The sequence below is a fragment of the Salvelinus fontinalis genome, chromosome 2 (genome assembly GCF_029448725.1).
Source record: "Salvelinus fontinalis isolate EN_2023a chromosome 2, ASM2944872v1, whole genome shotgun sequence".
Lineage (NCBI taxonomy): Eukaryota > Metazoa > Chordata > Actinopteri > Salmoniformes > Salmonidae > Salvelinus > Salvelinus fontinalis.
Window position 1 is genome coordinate 88024350 of NC_074666.1, and position 23518 is coordinate 88047867.

General features: G+C 42.0%; 1 protein-coding gene across 2 annotated transcripts; it reads right to left on the minus strand.

Moving 5' to 3' along the window:
- Window positions 1-34: 34 nt before the first annotated feature.
- Window positions 35-17772, minus strand: dnmt1 (DNA (cytosine-5-)-methyltransferase 1). 2 transcript variants are annotated; one of them, XM_055893446.1, is made up of 35 exons: window positions 17534-17772; window positions 16766-16808; window positions 15762-15869; window positions 15358-15607; window positions 15028-15103; window positions 14850-14940; window positions 14715-14755; window positions 14573-14627; window positions 14401-14484; window positions 14085-14194; window positions 13859-13977; window positions 13614-13706; window positions 13338-13489; window positions 12952-13139; window positions 12541-12555; window positions 12083-12266; window positions 10029-10126; window positions 9520-9673; window positions 7867-7982; window positions 7577-7778; window positions 7272-7408; window positions 6497-6676; window positions 5585-5809; window positions 5197-5389; window positions 4992-5082; window positions 4712-4846; window positions 4269-4551; window positions 2604-2745; window positions 2278-2444; window positions 2002-2179; window positions 1390-1585; window positions 949-1112; window positions 642-758; window positions 448-556; window positions 35-311 (listed from the first exon to the last, which is right to left on the minus strand). In XM_055893446.1, exons 1-35 carry the CDS (start codon window positions 17578-17580, stop codon window positions 277-279), a joined length of 4578 nt encoding a protein of 1525 aa, XP_055749421.1. In that variant the 5' UTR covers window positions 17581-17772; the 3' UTR covers window positions 35-276. The 2 variants fall into 2 exon arrangements, with proteins under 2 accessions (XP_055749421.1, XP_055749428.1); XM_055893453.1 differs by lacking the exon at window positions 12541-12555.
- Between the last annotated feature and the right edge of the window lie 5746 nt (window positions 17773-23518).

Genomic DNA, 23518 nt, shown 5'->3' on the forward strand with positions numbered 1-23518 from the left:
ACTGAAGGCCAAGAAGGTTACAAGGAGGAGGAACTGCCATTTAAGAGCTTTATTTGAAATATTACAACATATAAAAACTACATACGATTCACTTTCCAAGCAGATATTTGCAAATACACGGTTAAAATCACATTTAGACAATCATAAACATGGAATGGTACTGCACTGGCCAGCTCATTTAAAAAATATGAGGATCTCCTGTGGCTTAGTGGGCTTCAGGATCTCCAGGGAATTTGATGATTCTCAGTGGAAAGGGGATTGAGATGGGGCCAGGCACTAGTCAGACACCATCTTCTCCTGCTTGAGGTTCTCTGAGGGAGGAAAATGACATAGTATGGATACTGATGACATGCTTCCCACCCACATTAAAGCCACTATCAGTAATTCATCAAAATGCCCAAATGAGCAGTGGTAACTATTACAGGATGCACTTTGAGCAGGCCTAACCTTTCTCATTCTCTTTCGTATTGCCATTCTCCTTGATTCGCTCTAGGACACACTTCTTGACCTCTAGTCCAATGGCTCTGGAGAGTGGTGGAGGAACAGCATTGCCAACCTGGGGGGGGAAACAGTCACTTTAAAGGCATTTTCTGGGAGGGGATTAAATTCCTGATGGAGAACAGAGAGACCATGTCCAAAACCTGTCTGTGTTTGTCCAGAACATTTCCGAAGAAGCGGTAGGTATCAGGGAAGCCCTGAGAGCGAGCACACTCCCTCACACTGACCACTCGGTGCTGCTCTGGATGCAGGACACGACCCTGAAACATGACAGGACATTTAGTACCCAAAGCATCCAACATTACAGCTCTGCAGGAGCGGGACCCCAATACATTTCTGTAGACTAGTATTTACAACCACTGTACATGTTATTACATGGCTGTGTCCTGAGGTGAAATGGTCCTAGCCATTCATCATTTCTGCTAGAACTGGTACAGTATTAGATTTTACCTGCTTGCCCATGGGCTCAGGGTTGGTAACGGTGGTGCTGAAGAAGCCGTCCCACTCCAGCCTGCCGTAGAGGCCGGCCCAGTGGTTGTGGCGGTTCCCCGTGTGAGGCAAACACCAGGGGATCAGAGTGTTGAACTGCCTGTCAGCAGGGTCACAGGGCACCCCTAGAGGACAGGATGGCAAGCAGAACATGTCTACAGACAGCATTACAACAACCCCTTGGATTTGCCATCCAAACTACATTGGCCATCTGACCTGAAAAAGTGCTATAAAAATGAACAGCTTAAGACTATTTGTCAGAGTCATGAACACTCCAAGCACCCACTGTTTTAGCCAAGAGGCTTAACTGATTAGGTTGCTATTGTATATATAAAAAAAAAAATATCCATTAAGCATTTAATAACATTTGTATGGCCTAAATATCCATATAAAAGTGAGTACCTCCTGAACAAGTACAAACGCCCCTCAGTGCTCCAGAGCTGCTGCGGCCATTCTTCTTGTCTGGGTGGGTGTAGCGGAGCTTCTTGGATGAGGTCCCGTCTCTCAGCCGGACCTCCATGTTGGGCAGGTCCCTCCAGTCAGAGCCAGGCGCCAGGGGGATGTGCCTCATACGTGCCGCTACAAGCGCACTCAAGTCCTGGGAACCAAAGAGTGGCTTAGTTTGTGTCGGGGAAAGCCATTGTCCACCCATCCTCGTGACAGTTCTCATTGCATCTATGGGGCATTGCATAATTCCATTTGAGAAGCAACAATTTTTACTCCTAGTCTACTTCAGAGATGATCCATTCCCGGTTTGATACACCCACGTAGACAGTCACCACGCACCATGAATTTAACCAATGTAGCAAGCATTAGAGGCACAACAAATCTGCTCTCCAAGTGTGGTACTCTCTGCTTCTGTAAAAACCAAAACAGCTTTTCCCTAAGATGCACTGAAGTCGTAATAGCTGACTAAATTATCCAAGAGACTCCAAAGACCGAGCCACACCTTTGGCTGCTCAAACAAGTTACTGCTGAGCCACCAGGTGATTGTAACTGAGGCAGCAGCTGTACCTTGCAGATGTGGTCTTTGAGGATGGGCTGGTACTGTGTGCCTCTGATCTGCCTCTGGAACCAGGACTGGGGCTCTCCGTTGTAGGAGATCTCCAGAGCAGACGCTCCGTTGCGGATCTCTGGCAGGTCAGACATGGTGTCCCTGACTGTGATGGTCCTGTACACACCGCCATTACCTCTGAAACAGGAAGGAACGATCAGAAACTAGACAACCCTTATCCTTCACATCACAAGCTATTCAACCACACGCTTTTACATTGACTGGTGGCTGGTTACCGTGTGACGTTGCTGAAATATTTCTTGTCGTCCACCACCACGTTGAGAGAGCATGCCCGGGGAGCGAACACATGCAGGGGCTCTGGGTAGCGAGGAAGCTTCTCCCCAGGCGCGGCCGCCAGGATGATGGCCCTGCGCCGAGTCTGAGCCACGCCGTACTGCCCAGCCTGGGAAGAGTGGACAGCAGAGGTCAGGCTTAAGCAGATCCCATGAATGACTTTCACAACATGTAGCACCATAACTAAACTAAAATTGCATAATACTGCAGACTATTGGATTTGTCAATCAGAAAGAAAAATGCCAGCTTAAGTTAACTAATAACTCACCTGAAGGACTCCAAATGTGCACTGATAGCCCATACGGACAAGACAGCGCAAAGTCAGTTTCAAGACCATGGAGCTTTTGAAGGAGACAAAGTTCCTCACGTTCTCAAGCAGGAAGAATTTGGGTCTGTAGTAGTCGCAGTAACTATAATAGAATACATGTTAGGGGGAAAGAATATAACTACACAGCAACAACCTAGACGAGCTTCTGTACTTGGACAGATCAATAATATATATATATCCATACATATACTTTTATGTAAACGGGAAAATCTGTTTAACTTCTTATGGCTCGGGGCGCTATTTTCACTTTCGGATGAAAAGCGTGCCCAGAGTAAACGGCCTGCTACTCAGGCCCAGAAGTTAAGATATGCATATTAGTAGATTTGGATAGAAAACACAGAAGTTTCTAAAACTGTTTGAATGATGTCTGTGAGTATAACAGAACTCATACAGCATGCAAAAACCTGAGAAAAAAATCCAACCAGGAAGTTGGAAATCTGAGGTTTGTAGGTTCAAGTCTTTGCCTACCCAAGATAGTATAACTTTGGTCCGATTGCACTTCCTAAGGCTTCCACTAGATGTCAACCATCTTTAGAGCCTTGTTTCAGGCTTCTACTGTGAAGGGGTAGCGAATAAGAGCTGTTTGACTAAGGGGTCTGACAATGCCATGAGTGAAGTCAGGCGCGCGGCCGTGAGAGAGCTCTGTTCCTTTTCATTTCTAAAGACAAAGGAATTGTCCGGTTGAAACATTATTGAAAATTTGATAAAAACATGCTAAAGATTGATTCTATACATCGTTTCTACAAACTGTAATAGAACTTTTGACTTTGTCTAGACTTAGTGCTCGCGCGTTTTGCATTTGGATTACTGGACTAAACGCGGACGAAAAGGAGGTATTTGGACAAATGGACTTTATCGAACATTCGTGGAACTGGGATTCCTGGGAGTGCATTCCGATGAAGATCATCAAAGTGAATGTTTATAATGCTATTTCTGACTTTTGTTAACTCCACATGGCGGGTATCTGTATGGCTTGTTTTGGTGCCTGGGCGCTGTACTCAGATTATTGCATGGTGTGCTTTTGCCATAAAGCTTTTCTGAAATCTGACACAGCGGTTGCATTAAGGAGAAGTATATATTTAATTCCATGCATAACACTTGTATTTTCATCAACATTTATGATGAGTATTCCTGTAAATTGATAATGCTCTGCAAAATCACCGGATGTTTTGGAGGCAAAACATAACACGCCAATGTAAACTGATATTTTTGGGTATAAATATGAACTTTATCAAATAAAACATACATGTATTGTGTAACATGAAGTCCTATGAGTTCCATCTGATGAAAATCAAAGGTTAGTGATTCATTTTCTCTATTTCTGCTTTTTGTGACTCCTCTTGGCTGGAAATGGCTGTGTTTTTCTGTGACTAGGCGCTGAAATAACATAATCAGATGGTGTGCTTTCGTCGTAAAGCCTTTTTGAAATCGGACACTGTGGTGGGATTAACAACAAGTTTATCTTTAAAATGGTGTATAATACTTGTATGTTTGAGGAATTTTAATTATGAGATATCTGTTTGAATTTGGCGCCCTGCACTTTCACTGTCTGTTGTCAAATCGATCCCGTTAACGGGACTTCAGCCGTAAGAAGTTTTAACTGACCTGAGATAAGACACCACCAGAGAGTTTTTGAATTTGGAGTAGGTTCTGGAGTTGAAGCGGTTCATGCCGCTGAAGCCTTGACAGGGAGGGCCTCCACACAGCATCTCCACGTCTCCCTTCTGGGGCAGCCGCTGGCCCAGGGAGTTGGTCTTCTCTCCAGACATCACCAGCTTTAGTAGCACATTGCAGTCCTCTGTAAAAACTGTGGTGCCCGGGTTGTTCAGTCTGAATGCCTGGGCTGCTGGGTCCCACATCTCGATGGCCCACAGAGTCTCAGCGATACCTGACAGGTAGAAGCAACAACAAATTGCAGTCACTATGTGGCCTGACAAACACTTAACTTCACTTTTGTAAGAGATTCTACCTGTATATTAAAAAAGTTCCCTTGTGGTCACCCACAACTTAGACATTTCCCAAGCTGTTGAAGTGAAGAAACTACTAACCAGCTTGGTGGAAGCCTTCAGAGAGCCCACCACAGCCAGAGAACACGTCCAAGGTACGCAGCTTGGGCACCTTGGGGTCCTGAGGCTCCTGGTCTGGAGGCTCCTGAGCAGAAGACGACATCCCTTTGCCTTTACCTGGAGGGCAGGGGGTTTGGAGCCACAGTTATAACAGTAGTCGGAGAAGCCTCATGACAAGCCTAAACCTCTAATAGGCAAGAGGACATTTCAAAAGGAGAGAACTATGTGACTGGCAATAAGTACCACAGAGGAGAGTAGTTACCTTTGCCCTTCCCTTTCCCCTTGCCCTTGTTCACAGCAGAGCGGGCATGGTTGGGTGGGTCCTCAAAGCTCTTGGACTTGGCATTATAAGCCTTTGGGTTAGAAGGCGACCGATATTACCATCTTGAGCAAACTTCCTCGAATGAGCATCTCAGCTACTTAGCATGCAATAATAATAATAATATGGGAAGTTAAAGTTGCCTCACCTCAAGGAAGTAGAATCGGTCAGGTCCACCCGAGGAGAAGTCCTGAACGGTCTCATTCAGGTCCTCTCCGTACTCCACACGACACCGGCCCAGCACCTCTGACATGTTGACTGTCACTTCCTCGTCACTCCAGTACAGCTGGTTGATGTCTGTGTGGTAACCTGCCTTCGCCCCCTTGTGAGTGTTCTCAGGCCTGACAGAGGGTGAACATTAAGAGTACAGTAAAACCACAGAATACAGACATGCAGATATTGGCACCAGTTCACATCCCTTACAGGGAAGAGATGCATTTCAGGCCAAAATTCTCATTGTACAAAAGTTACTAAATTTGGCATGGATCCAAGGGGTCCTTTGCAGTTCTACCATGACATTTGACTTGGGTGCTCACCTGTAGAACTTGTACAAGCGCAGTTTGACTTCAGACACGTCAGCTTTCCCGTTGCTGCGTCTGTGGCAGAAGATCTCCTTGATGCGTCCCACTCTGAAGGGCTCAGGGGCATCCAGGTTGGAGCCCTTGATGTAGTCTGAATGCTTCCTGTAGTACTCTGGGTACAACTCCTCATCCACATCCTCCTTCCTGTGTGGACGCTTCACTGGACTGGCTGCCTTCACACTGAGCACAAAATAAAATAATATAAGGGGAGATAAAAAAATATTTGAAAAAGCTGATGTTGAATTTGCCAACACTAGGATTTGCCTAGTTGTCCCCAATGGAGACCATGCCTATGTAAGGCAGTGGTATTGAAACTTTCAGCAGGGACCCCGTTTTTGCACCAGAATTTCTTGGGACCCACCCCTCCAAATCAATACAATTAGATTTACATCAAATGATCTTCAATTCATTAGATTTATCCCTTAACAGATCTTTCCCAAAAACATTTGTCTACTGTCCCATACAATAACATGTACTCTTAATTTGTGTTGTTGCGACCCCACCGCAATTACCCCACGACACCAACTTTGAATACCACTGATGCAAGAGAATCAACGAGGGGCTTTCCACGATGTGCTAGCGGAGCTGAACTAAAATGCCATGGAGTTGCATTATTATCCAGAGAATGCTTAGAGTCCAGAGTTGATTATGCCTTTTATACCAAGGCTATAATTGAACACATTTACCACTAGAAATATTTTCAACATTCACTGAAGTAGATAGCAAGTTTACAAGATCACTACATTAGTTGCCTTGGTGACCAAAACAGACTTGCTAGTTCAGCAAACCAAACCTAGCTTACCAATCAGAAACAAGTCTTCAACGATGCCGTGTATAAGCATCAGTATTCCTGGATGTTCCACTCACCTGAAGTTGTATGCGTCGGGGGGCAGGTAGCAGCTGTCTCCCACCCTGAACTGCTCTCCCTTCAGGCAGGCCAGAGCATATAAGGCCTTGGAGTCGTGGTCCTCGTCCTTTATGGGTTCAAACACCCGAGGAGTCTCCTGCTCTTCCCTCTCCTCTGCCCTATTACAGCTGGCACAGAAGCTGAAATACAGGGGACACAGTAACCCAAGACCAACTTACTAATCCTCCTATTAAAATATCACACTTAAAAGGTTCATAGACATTGCTAAGTAAAATTCAACGACTTTCAAGCACTGAATTGTAATTTGAAGACCTCAATTTGTATTGAATTGCAGTATAGAAGAAAAACAGCATTACCACTTGACAAGCCTTTCCAAAGGTACTATGCATTGGAATTCAACATTTTGCCATTTCAGATGTAGGGTTTTGTATCATGTTTCTCAAACATAAAAAACACCCAAAATGTCCCTTTGTATGGCAAGCCAAGTTCAAGACAACATTTGATGTCATAATAACCGTACATGGTTTTACCGCAACACCAGTCAATTGAAACTGTAGGAAAGAAATGAAAGTCTACATCACAAACTGATCAGAAATGAAATCATTGGAGCAGAAGAGATTAAAAAACCTTGGCTACAACAAATTTCAAAATGACTTTTCAAGAACCACACGGAGGAAATGTCAGCTTTATGGTATTCCAGTACTAGATTTTCAGAGCTCCAAATGTAAGTACTTAAAGCACTGATAGGGCTGTCAAAGGTCAATTATGGCTCACCTGTACTTGCAGTCCTCTTGGGGTGTGAAGGTGGGCGGGGTCTCAAAGCGGGCACAGTCTCCTTCATACCACAGCTGGTAAAAGAAATTCTTCCCATTGTCATCGTCAATCACCTTGATGTCCTCTACCATGCCACCCTGAAAACACAGTGGTACAAAATACATCAGTGATGAGGTGCATTGAGTAGTAGCTGTATAGACAAATTGGCATGGCAATGACTGTAGGAGTTGGAAAGACAGCGCGCACAGATCTGGGACCAGGCTAGTGACTCCGCTTAAAGAGCGATAAAGCCAATGAATTCTTACCTCCATGAACCAGCTGTCTGAGGGGGCCTTGTACATGACGTTGACCTTGCCCTCTACGTAGCTCAGCTGCATGTCTTCACAGTCCTCGACCAGGAACAGCTCCAGAGGGTCAGAGGACTCCCCCAGTACAGTATCTGTACCGCGGCAGAACCAGTGGGCATGGAACCACTTCCCATTGTTATCCTCCCACAGGGATGTGATCCTGGAGACCCAAGACAGTCAACACCTAACCCATACAGAAACCAATAGAAAAAGCTAAGTCAAGATTCTTAAACTGTTATAGGACCTACCTGGCCAGGTAGAGCAGAATTGATGGGTCATCTGAGCTGACAGAAACACAGTCTCCCACCTCCAGCACCTCATTGTCCATACACACCTTCATGTAGTACTGCTTCTTCCCCACAGTCTGAACACAGGAGGGAGAGGAGAGAACCTTTATCCCAAGAGCTGTTTGCATTGCAGCAAGTCAGTGAAATTACATACACATTTTTGATATTACAAGTCTGGTGTACTAAGGGATATTTTGATCAGTTTGAGGTCAACTTCTTATGGCTGAAGGGGAAGTATTGAGTAGCTTGGATGAAAGGTGCCCATATCAAACGGCCTGCTCCTCAGTCATAGTTCCTAATATTTGCATATTATTATTATTATTATTATTGGATAGAAAACATTAAAGTTTCTAAAACTGTTTGAATTATGTCTGTGAGATTAACAGAACTCATTTTGGCAGGCAAAATCCTGAGTTGAAATCAAAACAGGAAGTCAGAAATCTGAGCCTGTGTGTATTCACCAGAGTCCCTAAAGAAATCCACTTGAGCTATTAATGATGTTGCACTGCCTAGGGGTTCCACTAGATGTCAACCATCAATAGAAATTTCAATGAGACTTCGATGTTGTGGGAGAGAATGAGAGCAGAATCAGTCAGGTGTCCATCAAGCAGCCATTTCCTGATCATGCTTTTCCCCCATGGAAGTCACCTACGTTCCATTGCTCAAGCAGACAAGTACGAATAATCCGGTTGGAACTTTATTGAAGCTATATGTTAAAAACATCCTAATGATTGATTCAGTACTTTGTTTGAAATGTTTCTTCGACCGGTAATATCACATTTTGAAGTTTGTCCGATATAACGCTGACCAGAATTAGCGTTTGGATATGTAAACTAGACTCGCTAACAAAAGAAGGTATTTGGACATAAATAACGGATTTTTTCAAACAAAACAAACATTTATTGTGGACCTGGGATTCCTGGTGTGCTTTCTGATGTAGATCAAAGGTAATGGAATATTTATCATGTATTTATGGTGACGCCATCTTTGCAGCTGTGGTATGCTATTTTTGAGCGCCGTCTCAGATTATAGCGTGCATTTCTTTTTCTGTAAAGGTTTTTTGAAATCTGACATAGCGTTTGCATTAAGGAGAGGTATATCTATATTTATGATGAGTATTTCTGTTGAAACGATGGGCTATGCAAAGTCACTTGATGTTTTCGCATTTAGTGAATCTTGTCGCCTCAATGTAAACTCAGATTTTTTTATATGAATTTAATCAAACAAAACATGCATGTATTGTGTAACATGAAGTCCTATGAGTGTCATCTGATGAAAATAATCAAAGGTTAGTGATTCATTTTATCTCTATTCTGGTTTTTGTGAAGCTATCTTTAGCTGGAAAAAATGGCTGTGATTATTGTGGTGACCTAACATAATAGTTTGTAGTGCCTTCGCTGAAAAGCCTATTTGAAATCGGACACTTTGGTGGGATTAACAAGATTTCCTTTAAAATGATATAAGACACATGAATGTCTGAGGAATTTTAATTATGAGATTTCTGTTTTGAATTTGGCGCCCTGCACTTGGACTGGCTGTTGTCATATCGGTCCCGTTACTGGGACTGCAGCCATAAGAAGTTGTTTAAGAACTTCAACACTAAGGAGTACATACTTTGATAGAGTCTCCAACCCAGGTCAGCTTGCCATTGCTCTGCTTCTTAGTCTTGGCCTTGGACACCTTCTTTGAAGGGGGCTTTACAGGCAACAACTCTTCCTCCTCTATGTTCTCATCATCCTCAGCCTCCTTTACTGCCAGGTTGGGGCATCTGGTGGGGAAATTACATTGATAAGTTAGCCAATGAGTTCAAGCCACCATACCTACAACATAAGCACCCAATTTGAAATAAAGGGCTGTGAAGATGTTCATTAGCTGGCTAGCATTGCCCCATTTCCAGTTCCACCCCATGGCCCAGTTCACACTTAGTGACAGTTATTTTTTTTTTAAGAGAGTCTGGAGTTAGTTTTAAGAGTCTCAGAACTGTTTAGCATTTTTCCAGAATGAGCTCATAGGAAGGAAGTGTCCTGGAACAAAATGGTATGAGTGTTCAGTTACAGCCATGGCAGGAACCATTTATCTCGGCAGCTAAGGAGGAGAGGGGCACTAAAGACCAGCTAACTTACCTCCTCTTCTGGCAAGCCTGCTTGCTGCGACCACTACCCCCGAACTTGATCATGTCCTTGCAGGCTGAACACTTGCCACAGTCTGGAACTAGGCAAACCTGGAGACAGAATGAGAACATGTGTTTTAAACTAGGGCATTTCATACCAAAGCTGCAGCCTAAAGTTACATCTAGACTTGGTTTCCTCTATCATAGTCGCTCCTCTTTCACCCCAGCTACCAAACTAACCCAGACAACCATCCTACCCATGCTAGAATATAGAGATGTAATTTAGAGAGCGGCAGGTAAGGGTGCTCTTGAGCGGCTAGATGTTCTGTACCATTCTACCATCAGATTTGCTACCAATCCTCCTTATAGGACACATCACTGCACTCTATACTCTAAACTGGTCATCTCTGTATACCCATCGCAAGAATACTTATTTATAAAACCTTAGGCCTCACTCCCCCCTATCTGAGACATCTACTGCAGCCCTCGTCCTCCACATACAACACCCGTTCCCAATGTTTGTACCATGTGTTGCTGTCATGCTGTATTGTCTTAGCCTCTCTTGGGTGGGGGCAATATTTTCACGTCCGGACGAAAGCGTGCCCAAAGTAAACTGCCTGTTACTCAGGCCCAGAAGCTAGGATATGCATATAATTGGTAGATTTGGATAGAAAACTCTAAAGTTTCTAAAACTGTTAAAATAATGTCTGAGTATAACAGAACTGATATGGCAGGCGAAACCCAGAGAACTTTATCAAACAAAACATGCATGTATTGTGTAACATGAAGTCCTATGAGTGTCATCTGATAAAGGTTAGTGATTAATTTTACCTCTATTTGTGCTATTTGTGGCTCCTCTCGGCTGGAAAAATGGCTGAATTTTTCTGTGAGTTGGTGGTGACCTAACATAATCGTTTGTGGTGCTTTCGCTGAAAAGCCTATTTGAAATCGGACACTTTGGTGGGATTAACAACAAGATTTCCTTTAAAATGATATAAGACACATGAATGTCTGAGGAATTTTAATTATGAGATTTCTGGTTTTTGAATTTGGCGCCCTGCACTTGGACTGGCTGTTGTCATATCGGTCCCGTTACCGGGACTGCAGCCATAAAACCGCTGTCACTTTTATTATAAGGCAAAATCCTCCCAGATTGCAGTTCCTAGGGCTTCCACTAGATGTCAGTCTTTAGAAAGTTTCATGTTGGTTTTTGGAAAAATGAGCCAGAAATTGTAGGTGGCTCCCATTTTGGCTGTAGTGTTTCCAAGCACGTGGAAGAGAGCGCGTTCTTTGGTATTTTTCTCTGGTAAAGACAATAACGATTCTGTCTTAAATTGTATAGTTTATTTACGTATTAGGGTACCTAAGGTTTGACTATAAACGTTGTTTGACTTGTTTGGAAAAGTTTTAGTAACGTTTGGGATTCATTTTGTATGCATTTTGGAGGGAAACTGGGTAGATTATTGACTGAAGCGCGCCAGCTAAAATGAGTTTTTATGGATGTAAAGAAAGACATTATCGAACAAAAGGACCATTTGTGATGTATCTGGGACCTTGGAGTGCCAACAGAAGATCCAAGTTAAGGCATTTATTATATCGCTATTTCTGACTTTCGTGGCGTGGCGCACCTGCCTGGTTGAAATATATTTTTCATGCTTTTGCATGCGGGGAGCTGTCCTCAGATAATCGCATGGTGTGCTTTCGCCGTAAAGCCTTTTTGAAATCTGACACAACGGCTGGATTAACAAGAAGAAGTAAAGCTTTATTTTGATGTATTACACTTGTGATTTTATGAAAGTTAAATATTTATAATTCTGTAGTTTGAATTTTGCGCTCTGCAATTTCACCGGATGTTAAGTCTCTTTATGTAGTGTTGTCTCAGGTCGTGATGTGTGTTTTGTCCTATATTTTTAATCCCAGAGTGCTACATGCTTCAATTATGAACGGAAGACTGTTCCAATTAGTTGCATAAGGGTTTAGCTAGTTCGCTTGGCAGAAGGTTTGTACTTATTCAAAGTGCAATTAAATAAGGCTCCTCCAAACTCAGATTGGCACTTAGTAAGTTACCTCACAGACACCACAGCGCTGGCGTTTGATTCCGCCATCCTTCTCATTCTGATCAATCTGGTCAGAGAAGAAAGTGTCAAAGATCTTGTAGACCAGCTTGGTGGTAGTCGCTCTAGTGGGCCCTGCTTTGCTGTCCTTCTCAATCTTGGTGGGATGGCGGATGGCCTGTCTTCTAGCAGCTCTCCTACGAAGGGAAAGAAGCAGGTGGTTGGGTGTTGGCCCAATGTACTAATATTATTATAATAATTGATTGCAAATGTAGTAATGCTGTGTTCAAGCTCTCGACAGCCAAAGCAGCCATGCTTTTAGTAGGCATGCAGCAGATTTTTTTTATGACAAACAGCACAAATTGGGATGAGCTATACAGTTCACCAAATTGCTCTATGACAACACTTTTTTGCAATGCACACCAAACAAGCCATGGATATATTCAGACCGAAGGGCTGTAGAATACCTACCAGTACAACAGCATGCTGCATTAGGGAATGTCAAGAGGAGTGTTAAACACCAGGGATCAGAGGGAACAGACAGCAGGGAGACAAACATGACCTCCTTATTGTCCCACAACACAAATCAGCATGTGACCATACACAGCTCTGATGGCTGGACCTTTAGCTTTACGGTTTCAACATAAAATGAACCACAGCCAAATTAGACTGAATTGCATCCTCAATCCAGCTACTGACAGACAAGTCTGCCATTTTAACTTCACACTAAGAGTTAATATTCTCTTCCAGCCACACAGCCGAGTGAGAAGCAGACAGCACTACAGGGGAAGGACAGGGGGAAGGACAGGGGGGGGGGGGGGGGGTTGTGCTTCTAATGGCAAGTCTGTTGCAACATCAGACAATACCAGGTCCTATCATTACCTCTTTCCCAGGGTGACCCCAGCCAGCTTGATCAGGTCCCTCATGCAGGGGGTTACGATGATGGGCTGCTCGTCAGAGTCCCCAGCCTCGTCGTAGCTCTCCACCTGCTCAACCACAAACTGGGCGTGGCGCAGCAGCGTGTCCTCTGTGAAGCGGTTGAAGTTCAGCCCAGCAGGAGGCACTGTGGTCTTAGAGGCAAAGAGAAGAGCTGGCGTGTCAAGTCAGTGCTAAAGCTGATGTCATGTGTGAAGATTTGGGCCATGTTCATTAGACAACAAAAAACGACCTGCATTTATCTAATAAACTTTAGTTGCATCACTTTGAAACATTTGGCACTAATGAACACGACCCTGGTCAAGTGTCTACACCAAACATTAGTAGTTCACCTCGATCTTGTTGAGGAGGTCCTCATAGCTGACGTCAGGGTTCTTCTGCAGGAACTCCACCACCATCTTGCTCATGTAGATCTTCTCCTGCATCACGGCGAAGATGGGAGCGTACTCCTCCCTGGGATCCATCAGGATGTAGTCAGCAAAGGCTGGAGATATAAAAGACGTCATCAGTTATAGGTCAGAGTCACTATATACACCATGAGTATAGGCATTAGGCTAATGTTAACATTCAATCCACTTAAACCTAAAGGAAACTCTTGATGAGATTACCTGTAGTGAATCCAATTAAGGCCTTCTCTCCTCCGTCAAAACCAGTGATCCACCAGGCGTTGATGGGACCAAGCTTTTTGGCAGGAACCCCACCTAGAAGAATAGCAGTACAGTAGTTAGCCAGATGTACACCACTCAAGTATACCTCACATAAAATGGTTTAGTAAAGATAGTTGATTTAGAATGGTTGGAGGAAAACATGTAAAGTATATTAACAGTTAGTGTGAAAAAGGTCAGGGCCATACCATCCATGCAGGGGTTGTCATCATAGATGGGCTTGACTGCACAGCTGAAGTACAGCTCAACGTTCTTCTCAATGAGCCCAGAGTCAAATGGACACAGATGGCCACGCTTGTCATAAACACTGCAAAAAAGAACAGTTCACTTTTACCAAGGTGACTGCAAAAAACATGCACTAAAAAGCTGATGCTGTATACCATTTCGAAGGGACAGCATGAAGGGACCACTCACCAGAAGTTGGTAATCTTGTGCTGGGGTAGTTCTTCGTAGTTCTCAAAGCCGTCTTCGTTTGAGTCAAACAGAGAAAGGCGCTCGTCTGTTAACATTTCTGGCTCATCCAGCTGTAAGTATACAAACATAAGCAAGAAAAGTAATTGTTTCATTGATTGTGCTACCAGAATGACAACTAGAATAGATCCATATTGTTTTACTCTATAAAATCCTATTTAGTGCAAGTCATCATTCAACAAATATCCAGCTGGCCCCAATGACACGTTAAAATAGCACCTTATCACATTTTCTGTAGTATTACTCTTGAGTTTCTCACCGCATTATCAGGATCTCCCTGAAATAACTTGAGGTCCGAGTCATCAAGATACTGCCTGCAGTCTGGACATTTAGGGGGTGGAGTCTGAAACAGGAGATGAGCATCAGTGACACTGACATGGCAACTCTGCACCAAAATTATATAACAGCGTTAGTGCAGGAATAGGCCTCACCTTAGCTGCAGCCACTGGCTTCATTTTCTCACTAGTGGCGTCCTCTGCAACTGGCCTGAGAAGAGAGGATGGAGACAGTCAATGCAAATTGGAGGAAGGTGTGGCCAATTGAAGGGAGGGGTTAAAAGGTCGAAGGTCTTACTTATTGTCTGGCTCCACTTTAAAACGCTTCTCTTCCTGTGTCTACAACAGAAAGGACTGATTAAGAGGTGCATTGATTAATAAGAGTAAATCACATGGTCTGAGTGGCAGGTGCCAGACAATAAGATCACCTCACCTCTTCCTCCGTGTCCCGCTCTACTTTCTCCTTCTCTTCCACTTTTCCATTTGTAACCTCTCCATTCACCTCATCAGACTTGCGCTTCTGACTGCAAGGGAGCAAGAGGAAAGTTTACTCATGAGCAGAATGCATAAGAGCTTGAAAGGTTAAGGGAAACAGATGAGATCCTACTCACACTTTGGAGAACATTGATAAGATGGTCGGTTGTTTCCCGGAGACAGAGTTTCTTGTGACCCTGGAACCAGGAGATTCTGGACAAAAGTAAAGAAACAATGTTTTATTATTTAAGGATTTGGAATCCATTGCACATGCATCCATGTGCCTCAACACTTAGTCATTTCCCAAAATGTACAGTTCTCTCTAAAATGTGTTCGGTGTTTTACAAGTTGCTTGGTCAAACAATTAGATGGACATCAGAACCAATCTTTCAGAGCATGAGACATCCCAGAAAAGTAAGGGATACTGTATAGATTAGAAATTGATGTTCCCAGCCACTCCTACTCACTCTTGGGCTCAGAGTCTGACTTGCTCTTCCGTCCTCCCTTGCCTTTGGGGGCAGAAGGAGATTTCATGGCATCAGCCTCTTTGGTGTCCATGATTCCATCTTCATCCTCTTCCTTGTGAGAGTCACCATTTGCTGCAGAGCCATTTGTTTTGCCATTCTTGCAGTTCTGCTCCACAACATCCCCGCGTGAGCCATTCTCCACACACAGCTCACGTCCCAATAGGGCCTTGACCTTAGAGAGGTAGCCATCCTGAGGGGAACATGCAGGCCCTGGTTAAAAGCACAGCACTATATAGGAAATAAGGTGCCATTTTGGACAAACCCAAAGATACTATTTCTATGGAGTGAGTGATGGGCCAGAGTGAGTGGATTCGTTAGATTGACAGGATGCAGCCACAACTCACCATTGAGATCTCTGAACTCTTCATCTTGGCTTTCAGGCTGCCGAGCTGGTCCTGGGCATCCGCATGCAGGAAGTCCTGCACCAACTTCACCTTTTCTTTGACAAGGTCCTATGAGTTAAATAAACTCGTTTAAGACCTGCTTTGGAAGGTGCTACCCATCTAAGTTATTTTAAGTGCTTAGCCACAAGCGGTTCACTCGCTTACTGTGAGGAAGACTATTGGAGCATGAGGTCTGATACCAACAGGCTCAGAGATGGCTTGTAGCTACAAGCCATCAGACTGTTGAACACTATGCAACTCTCCTCACACATTAGCACTCATATTTATCTTGCTCCTTTGCACCCCAGTATCTCTACTTGCACAGTTGTGCATGTATAATATATATATATATATATTTATTATGCACAGTTACCATTCCAGTGTTTAATTACTACATTGTAATTACTTCGTCACCACGGCCTATTTATTACCTTATCCTACCTCCTAGACTTTCTACTGTACGTTTGTTTATTCCATGTGTAAACTCTGTTGTGGTATGTCGAACTGCTTTGCTTTATCTTGGCCAGGTCGCAGTTGCAAATGAGAACTTGTCCTCAACTAGCCTACCTGGTTAAATAAAGGTAAAAAAATAAATAATAATCCACATGATTGCATGCCACACACAAAATAATGCACAATGTAAACACTTGCCTTGCAACCCCCAAAACAAGTGTAAATATTAAACTACAGATTGTGAATTCTTGTATTATACTTATTCTAAAATGTTTATTCTGAGCCATTTACTTCTCTTGTATTATTTCGTATTGCCAAGTGACATGCAAGTAAGCATTTCGTTGGACGATGTATACCATGTGTATCTTGTACATACGACTAATACAACTTCACAAAGGGATGGTCATGATCGGCTTTATGGACATTAATCAACGATGAAATAACATAGAAAACGTAAATAAGTCTTTAGCAACCGAAACCAAATGTCCAACTTGGTAGTTCAGGTCACTCACCTCATCTGAGATCCCATCTTCATCTTTTTCCAACACCTCCAGTCTGTAAACAAAAACAAAAAGTGTTACCCACTTGCTACAATGACCTAAACACGAACATAGTCAAATCCAACATATCAACATGGCACAACTGGCTGGCAGGTCGCTAACGCTAAATGTTAACGATATCTAGCTAATTAGCTGGACACTTGATTGTGAACCTGACTTGGTTTTGAATTCCTATCCTAGCTACTGTACCAAGCATCGAATAAAATAAGCCAACTAGAGTAATGTTATCATGTTGTAAACAGACAACGTAGATAACTAGCCGTTTTGAGTTGATAACATTTCACAAATAGTCGATGATAGCTAGCAAGCTAACAGTTAGAGCGATAACGCGAACGTCAACATTAGTTAGCCAACTAGGAAATAAAAACATGCATGTATCCAATATTGAAGTGAGGCAACAGCTGGCATGAGCCAAAATGTATTATTTGGCGCCAAATCTATTCCAAAGCATATTTGGTACAGTTAAATAGCTAGACATGGCATAGGTAAACTGTGTGGAAGATGCTAGTTAGCTGAGCAGTTTCAGCGTGGCAAAATTAATTCGCCGTATTGTGCATGGAATGGTGGATCGTGTGATGCGGTGAGAATAAGAATACCACATGCCATGCATGTGTGCTTATTTGACAGGACAAAGGGTGAACTGAATGCAGTGTGCTGTAAGCTAGCTAGCCGAACATGACAGCACTGCAACATTACATTTGCGCTAGCTTGTAACGTTACCTTCTCCTGACATCCACCGGCAGAGACAAGGAAGTATTGGCTAGCATTTCAAGTGTGAGCGTGATACACTAAAATATAAAATTCGTTTATATAAAACAAAAAAAACAAAATAAGAAAAGACAACAAAGAATCGTTAAAACAATGTGCTAAAACCAGAGCTCTCTGAACAACAATGCGGCTAGCTATATGCAGTTCAGGCGCGCGGGCCGTCTTTTCGCGCGGAAACCCGGACATTTTGGGCTTTACCATTACGTTGATGTATAGGTGAAACGCATGGAGAATATGGGATCACATTTCATTAATAAATGTATCGGTTAAGGGTTTGAACAACTTTTACATTGATAGTTAAATTAAATGATACATCCATAGCATTGGCTGTTTGTTTCATAGTATGTCTTCACCTCTCTATGAAACATTGTACATTGTTGACACCCCCATTGATTTGCCTACTACGAAACTACGTTCACCACAATGTACATGATTTTTCAAGGGAAATCGAGTAACGATACAAATGCAATCGGATTGCTAGTGATAATGGTTGATGTTTTTTATTACTTATCAGAGATAGACATAGCTGGCTTTATAAATGTATTTGTTATGGTGACCTGCTGTACAACTAACGCCTCATGTCCACGAGATGCCGCAAACTCTTTGCGTTCCGGCGGCTGTCATTCAACGTCAAAGGAGCAGTACGAACGCTACGTCAGGGATGACGCACTAGGTGGTCGTGCGTTCTGTGTACCATGCGTTCAATATTTTCAAAATGAAATCTGGGGCGGCAGGGTAGCCTAGTGGTTAGAGCGTTGGACTAGTAGCCGAAAGGTTGCAAGTTCAAATCCCCGAGCTGACAAGGTACAAATCTGTCGTTCTGTACCTAACCCACTGTTCCTAGGCCATAATTGAAAATAAGAATTTGTTCTTAAACTTCACTGTGCTACGGGTACCGAATATGGGTTCACTTTCCAAAATAACCGCTGAATGGAAGGGTGCCAAAATCAAAAATATTTCAAAAAATATTTATAATCATGCAATCACAAGTGAAATATACCAAAACACAGTTTAGCTTGTTGTTAATCCACCTATCGTGTCAGATTTTGAAAATATATTTTACAGCGAAAGAAATCCAAGCTTTTGTGAGTGTAGCTTTCAATGCTACATCAGCTAGCCCCAAATTAGCATGGTCACGAAAGTCAGAAAAGCAATAAAATTAATCGCTTACCTTAGATAATCTTAGGACGTTTCCACTCACGAGACTCCCAGTTACACAATAAATCTTCTTTTTGTTCGATAAATATTACTTTTATCACAAAAAAACGCCATTTGGGTTGCGCGTTATAATGAGAAAGCTACAGCCTCGTTCCGGTCCTGAAAGAAAGATGTAAATTTCCAAACGTATCAGATTAAAAATATTACAAAAAATATGTATAATCATGCAATCACAAGTGAAATATACAAAAACACAGCTTAACTTTGTCACGTTCCTGACCTGTTTTCTGTTATTTTTGTATGTGTTTAGTTGGTCAGGGCGTGAGTTGGGGTGGGCATTCTATGTTTTGTGTTTCTATGTTTAGGTCATTGGTAATTAGCCTTATATGGTTCTCAATCAGGGACAGGTGTTTGACGTTTCCTCTGATTGAGAACCATATAAAGGTAGGCTGTTCACGCTGTTTGTTTGTGGGTGGTTGTCTTCCGTGTCTGTGTCTGTGCACCACACGGGACTGTTTAGTTTGTTCGTTCGTTTGTGTCGTCTGTACCTGTTCATGCGTTCTTTGTGTATATGTAAGTTCGTTTGTTCAGGTCTGTTGACTTCGTTTATTATTTTGTAAATTCTCAAGTGTGTTTAGTTTTCGTCTTGTTTAATAAATATCATGTCGTATAACAACGCTGCGCTTTGGTCCAATCCCTACTCCTCCTCTTCGGACGAAGAGTTGTTGTTAATCCACCTATCGTGTCAGATTTTGAAAATATATTTTACAGCGAAAGAAATCCAAGCTTTTGTGAGTGTAGCTTTCAATGCTATAACAGCTTAGCCTTATATTAGCTTGGTTTGCTTGGTCACGAAAGTAAGAAAAGCAATAAAATTAATCGCTTACCTTAGATAATCTTCAGGTGTTTCCACTCACGAGACTCCCAGTTACACAACAAATGTTCTTTTTGTTCGATAAATATTACTTTTATCACAAAAAAACGCCATTTGGGTTGCGCATTATTTTGAGAAAACAAAAGCCGTGTTCCGTTCGACAAATCCCCAAAAGTTTTCGAAATGGTCGTAGAAACATTTCAAATGTTTTTTATAATCAAACCTCAGGTTGTCTTTAACAAACATAATCGCTAATATTTCAACCGGAGCATAACCTATTCATTAAGAGAGAAAAGGAAAATGGTGAGCTCCTTCCTCGCCCGCAGGAAATATTCCGAGGACACCTGACTAGTTTTGAAAAAAACTTGTTCATTTTTCAGAATAAAAGCCTGAAACTATGTCTAAAGCCTGGTCACAGCCTGAGGAGGTCATTGGAGAAGGAATCTGGTTGATACCCCTTTAAATTGAGGTTAGACGGGCCAGGAAACAAAGATTTAAAAATATATATATATCACTTCTGGGTTACTTTCTCAGGATTTCGCTTGCAGAATAAGTATTCTTTTTCTCACAGACAATATTTTGACAGTTTTGGAAACTTTGGAGTGTTTTCTATCCTAATCTGTAAATTATATGCATATTCTACGATCTGGGCCAGAGAAAATGTCAGTTTACGTTGGGCACGTTATTTTAAAAAATAAAACAATTCTGAGGGTTCTTAACTGACTTGCCTAGTAAAATAAATAAAACAATTCATCTGGTGGATATGGGGCAACGTGACGGGGGTGTAGTTTATTTATGGGTCATTTCAGTGGCAACAGAAATTGTATTTGAATTCCATTATTTTTTATTTTGAAATTTAATTTAAAAAATGTATTTGTAAGGCACAAATTGAATTCAGAAATTGAACTTGTATTTAATGATTTGAAACTGAATTGAATGAATATTGCATTCAGTTTTAAAATACAATTTAATTGAATATTAAAATTCAATATTTATATATTCAGTTTCAATGTTGTAGATATTGCATTCACTGTCTGTGTACCAAGTTTACAAACTATAATTTCAAGTTCATATAAGTTAATATTAAACTTCTCAGATGCATTTAGATTTCAAATTCAGTTCATTGAATTCATATTGAAAACCAGAGACAACATCCTGGTGTCTCTGGTAGGTGCCGGTACTCAATTTGTTGGTACTGTTTATATTTAGGTCCAGAAGCTCCACAATACTTTTGAGCTAATATTTTCTAAAAGTAACAGGAGCTCAAGCAGTAGAACATTTGAAATGCTGGTACTCAGCTCTAGTGAGCTCCTGCCCAAGTCAAGCGCTGCTACTTTGCCAGCCAGGAAAGGTAGAGGAGAACAGATTAAAGACAGTGTTAACACACTTAGCTAAAGCCTATAGAGACCCACAAGTGTCAAAATAACCATAAAACCTAGCGGTCAAACAGGGAAACGGTTCCAATTGTTTTTCCACCATTCATTTTTTTCATAGGGATTTTATAAACACTTAAAATAGGGGCTGTGTTTTGTGTAGGCTTACCCTGGCGTGACGTTTTGATAACTATTTAAATCTCTCTCGGAGAAGGTGACTTATCAATATATTTGTCTATTTACTCTCAGATTCGAAAAACGAATTAGCATAAAAGTAGACATCATGCAAGACTACAAATCCCTGCACATCATCTCTGACACCTTTGTTAACAGGTATTATATAAATTTAAAACTTACACAAACTTCACCTAATTGTCAATTTAAAGACATTTTTGCCAATTTATTCATTACATGGTAGTTAATCTAGAGATCAATTATGCAGTCTCATCCATATCATCATGGCATTTGTAGTTATTTATAATAGCCACATGAGCAGTTATATTTTACTAGGCAAGTCAGTTAAGAACAAATTCTTCTTTTCAATGACAGCTTAGGAACAGTGGGTTAACTGCCTTGCTCAAGGGCAGAACAACAGAATTTTACCTTGTCAGCTCCAGGATTTGATCTAGCAACCTTTCAGGTTACTAGTTCAACGCTCTTAACCACTAGGCTACCTGCCTTCTCAGGTAGGTAGTTAATTAGCATTTCATTTTGGGCGATTAAATACAGGCTAATTTAGTGATAAAAGTCACCTTGTCCTATGGAGATTTACACGGTTATCAAAACGTCACACAAGGTTAAGTCTACACGAAACACAGCCCTTATTTTAATGGTTTCTAAAATTCCCTTTGGGGAAAATGAACGGTGTTTGACCGCTAGGTTTTTATGGGTATTATGACTCATACTGTGGTACTCTATTTGGATAAATTCAGGAAGTTCATGTAAAGGACTGCACCCTGCTTGCTTATCAAGTACCGTTTAAAGTGCCAGGGCCCTCATTTATCAATGTTGCGCAGAAAAGCTTCTAAATTAACTGTACGAAGAAAATTTTGAATGTTCGCAAGTAGAAAAAAGTTGGTATTTATCAATTGCTCGTACGCTTGATTTACACACACCTGTATGTATTTTGCCTTGATAAATCAGACACGTTCTAAAACACTGCTAGTGCACGTGAAGTCTCATTTACATAAAGAACCACCCTAAATGAGCAATTATGGTCATAAACCTTCCCTTTAAAGCTGCAAGAAATGTAACTAACTTCTGTCCGCCAACATGGAGAAATCAAAGAAAATATACTTTTCGGACGCTGAAATAGAACTTTTGATCACCGAAGTGGAAGCAAAACAAGACATACTTTTTGGAGCCCTCAGCAATGGCTTGACAAATAAGAGAAAAAATTATGCTTGGGAGCAGGTTAGAGCTGTGGTAAATTCTGCCTCATCTGAGTGCAGAACAGTTAATGAAATTAAATATAAATGGTTTGATTTGAAAACATATGCCCCCCAAAAAATGATGATCCACAAAAGGGATAGAAATGCAACGGCCTGAGAGAGAGAAATCAACCATTGAAATAACTTGTTGATTGTGTCAAACGTGAGACAAATTCTGGCGTAATATAAATGTGTTTTCCTTGTCGATTTGATTACAATATTTGGAAGAACAGATACCTAAAACCGTTGCATGATATTGACTCTTGTCTTCAGTTCCAGAGCTATGGGTGGTGGGAAACACTCCGTCAGGCATGGGCTCATCGGGTCTGGGTGGATCATTCAGTGGAATGTCATTTTTGATTGTAATGTTGTGGAGCACACTGCAAGCCTTGACAATGTAGCAAACCTCAAAAGGATTTTGCACATTGTATTACATTCACGTAATGGCATTTGAAGATGTAATTTCATAGGCTGGTATTGCAGTATGCCTCCTGTCCCAGACAAGCACAGCCAACGCCCTTTCAGAAGGCCTATGGTGCGCTCCACTGTTGTTCTGGTGCGTGCGTGGCCTTGGTTGTACCTAGCATCTTGTTGGTTTGAGGGGTTTGTGAGGGGAGTCATCAGCCATGTTTTTAATAGGTAGCCCCGGTCTCCTGCAGTTATGAACACAACATTCAGTTTCCCAGTAGAGGTCTAACATGGTAAATAAATCAAGTCACTTACCAATAAGCCATCCATCCTCAACAGCTCCCTTCTGGAGGTTAAGGCCGACTGAACTGTTGTTCTGCGCAATGAAGGAATCGTGTGTCCCACCTGGCCATTTGGCCACTACATTCAACAAAGCCAAATGTGAATCACAGATGACCTGCACATTGACAGAATGGAAACCTTTTCTGTTGACGAAGTTGATTTCGTTCACTGATTGTGCTTTTATTGCGATGTGGGTGCAGTCAATTGCTCCAAGGACATTGGGAAATCCAGCTATGGTATGAAAATCCCTTTTCAGTGTGCTTAAATTTACGCACATTCTCAAGTATAAGTACAAATTGATAAATCCCACACTTTGCTTAGAAATGATTGCACGCATGCTTTACGAACATTT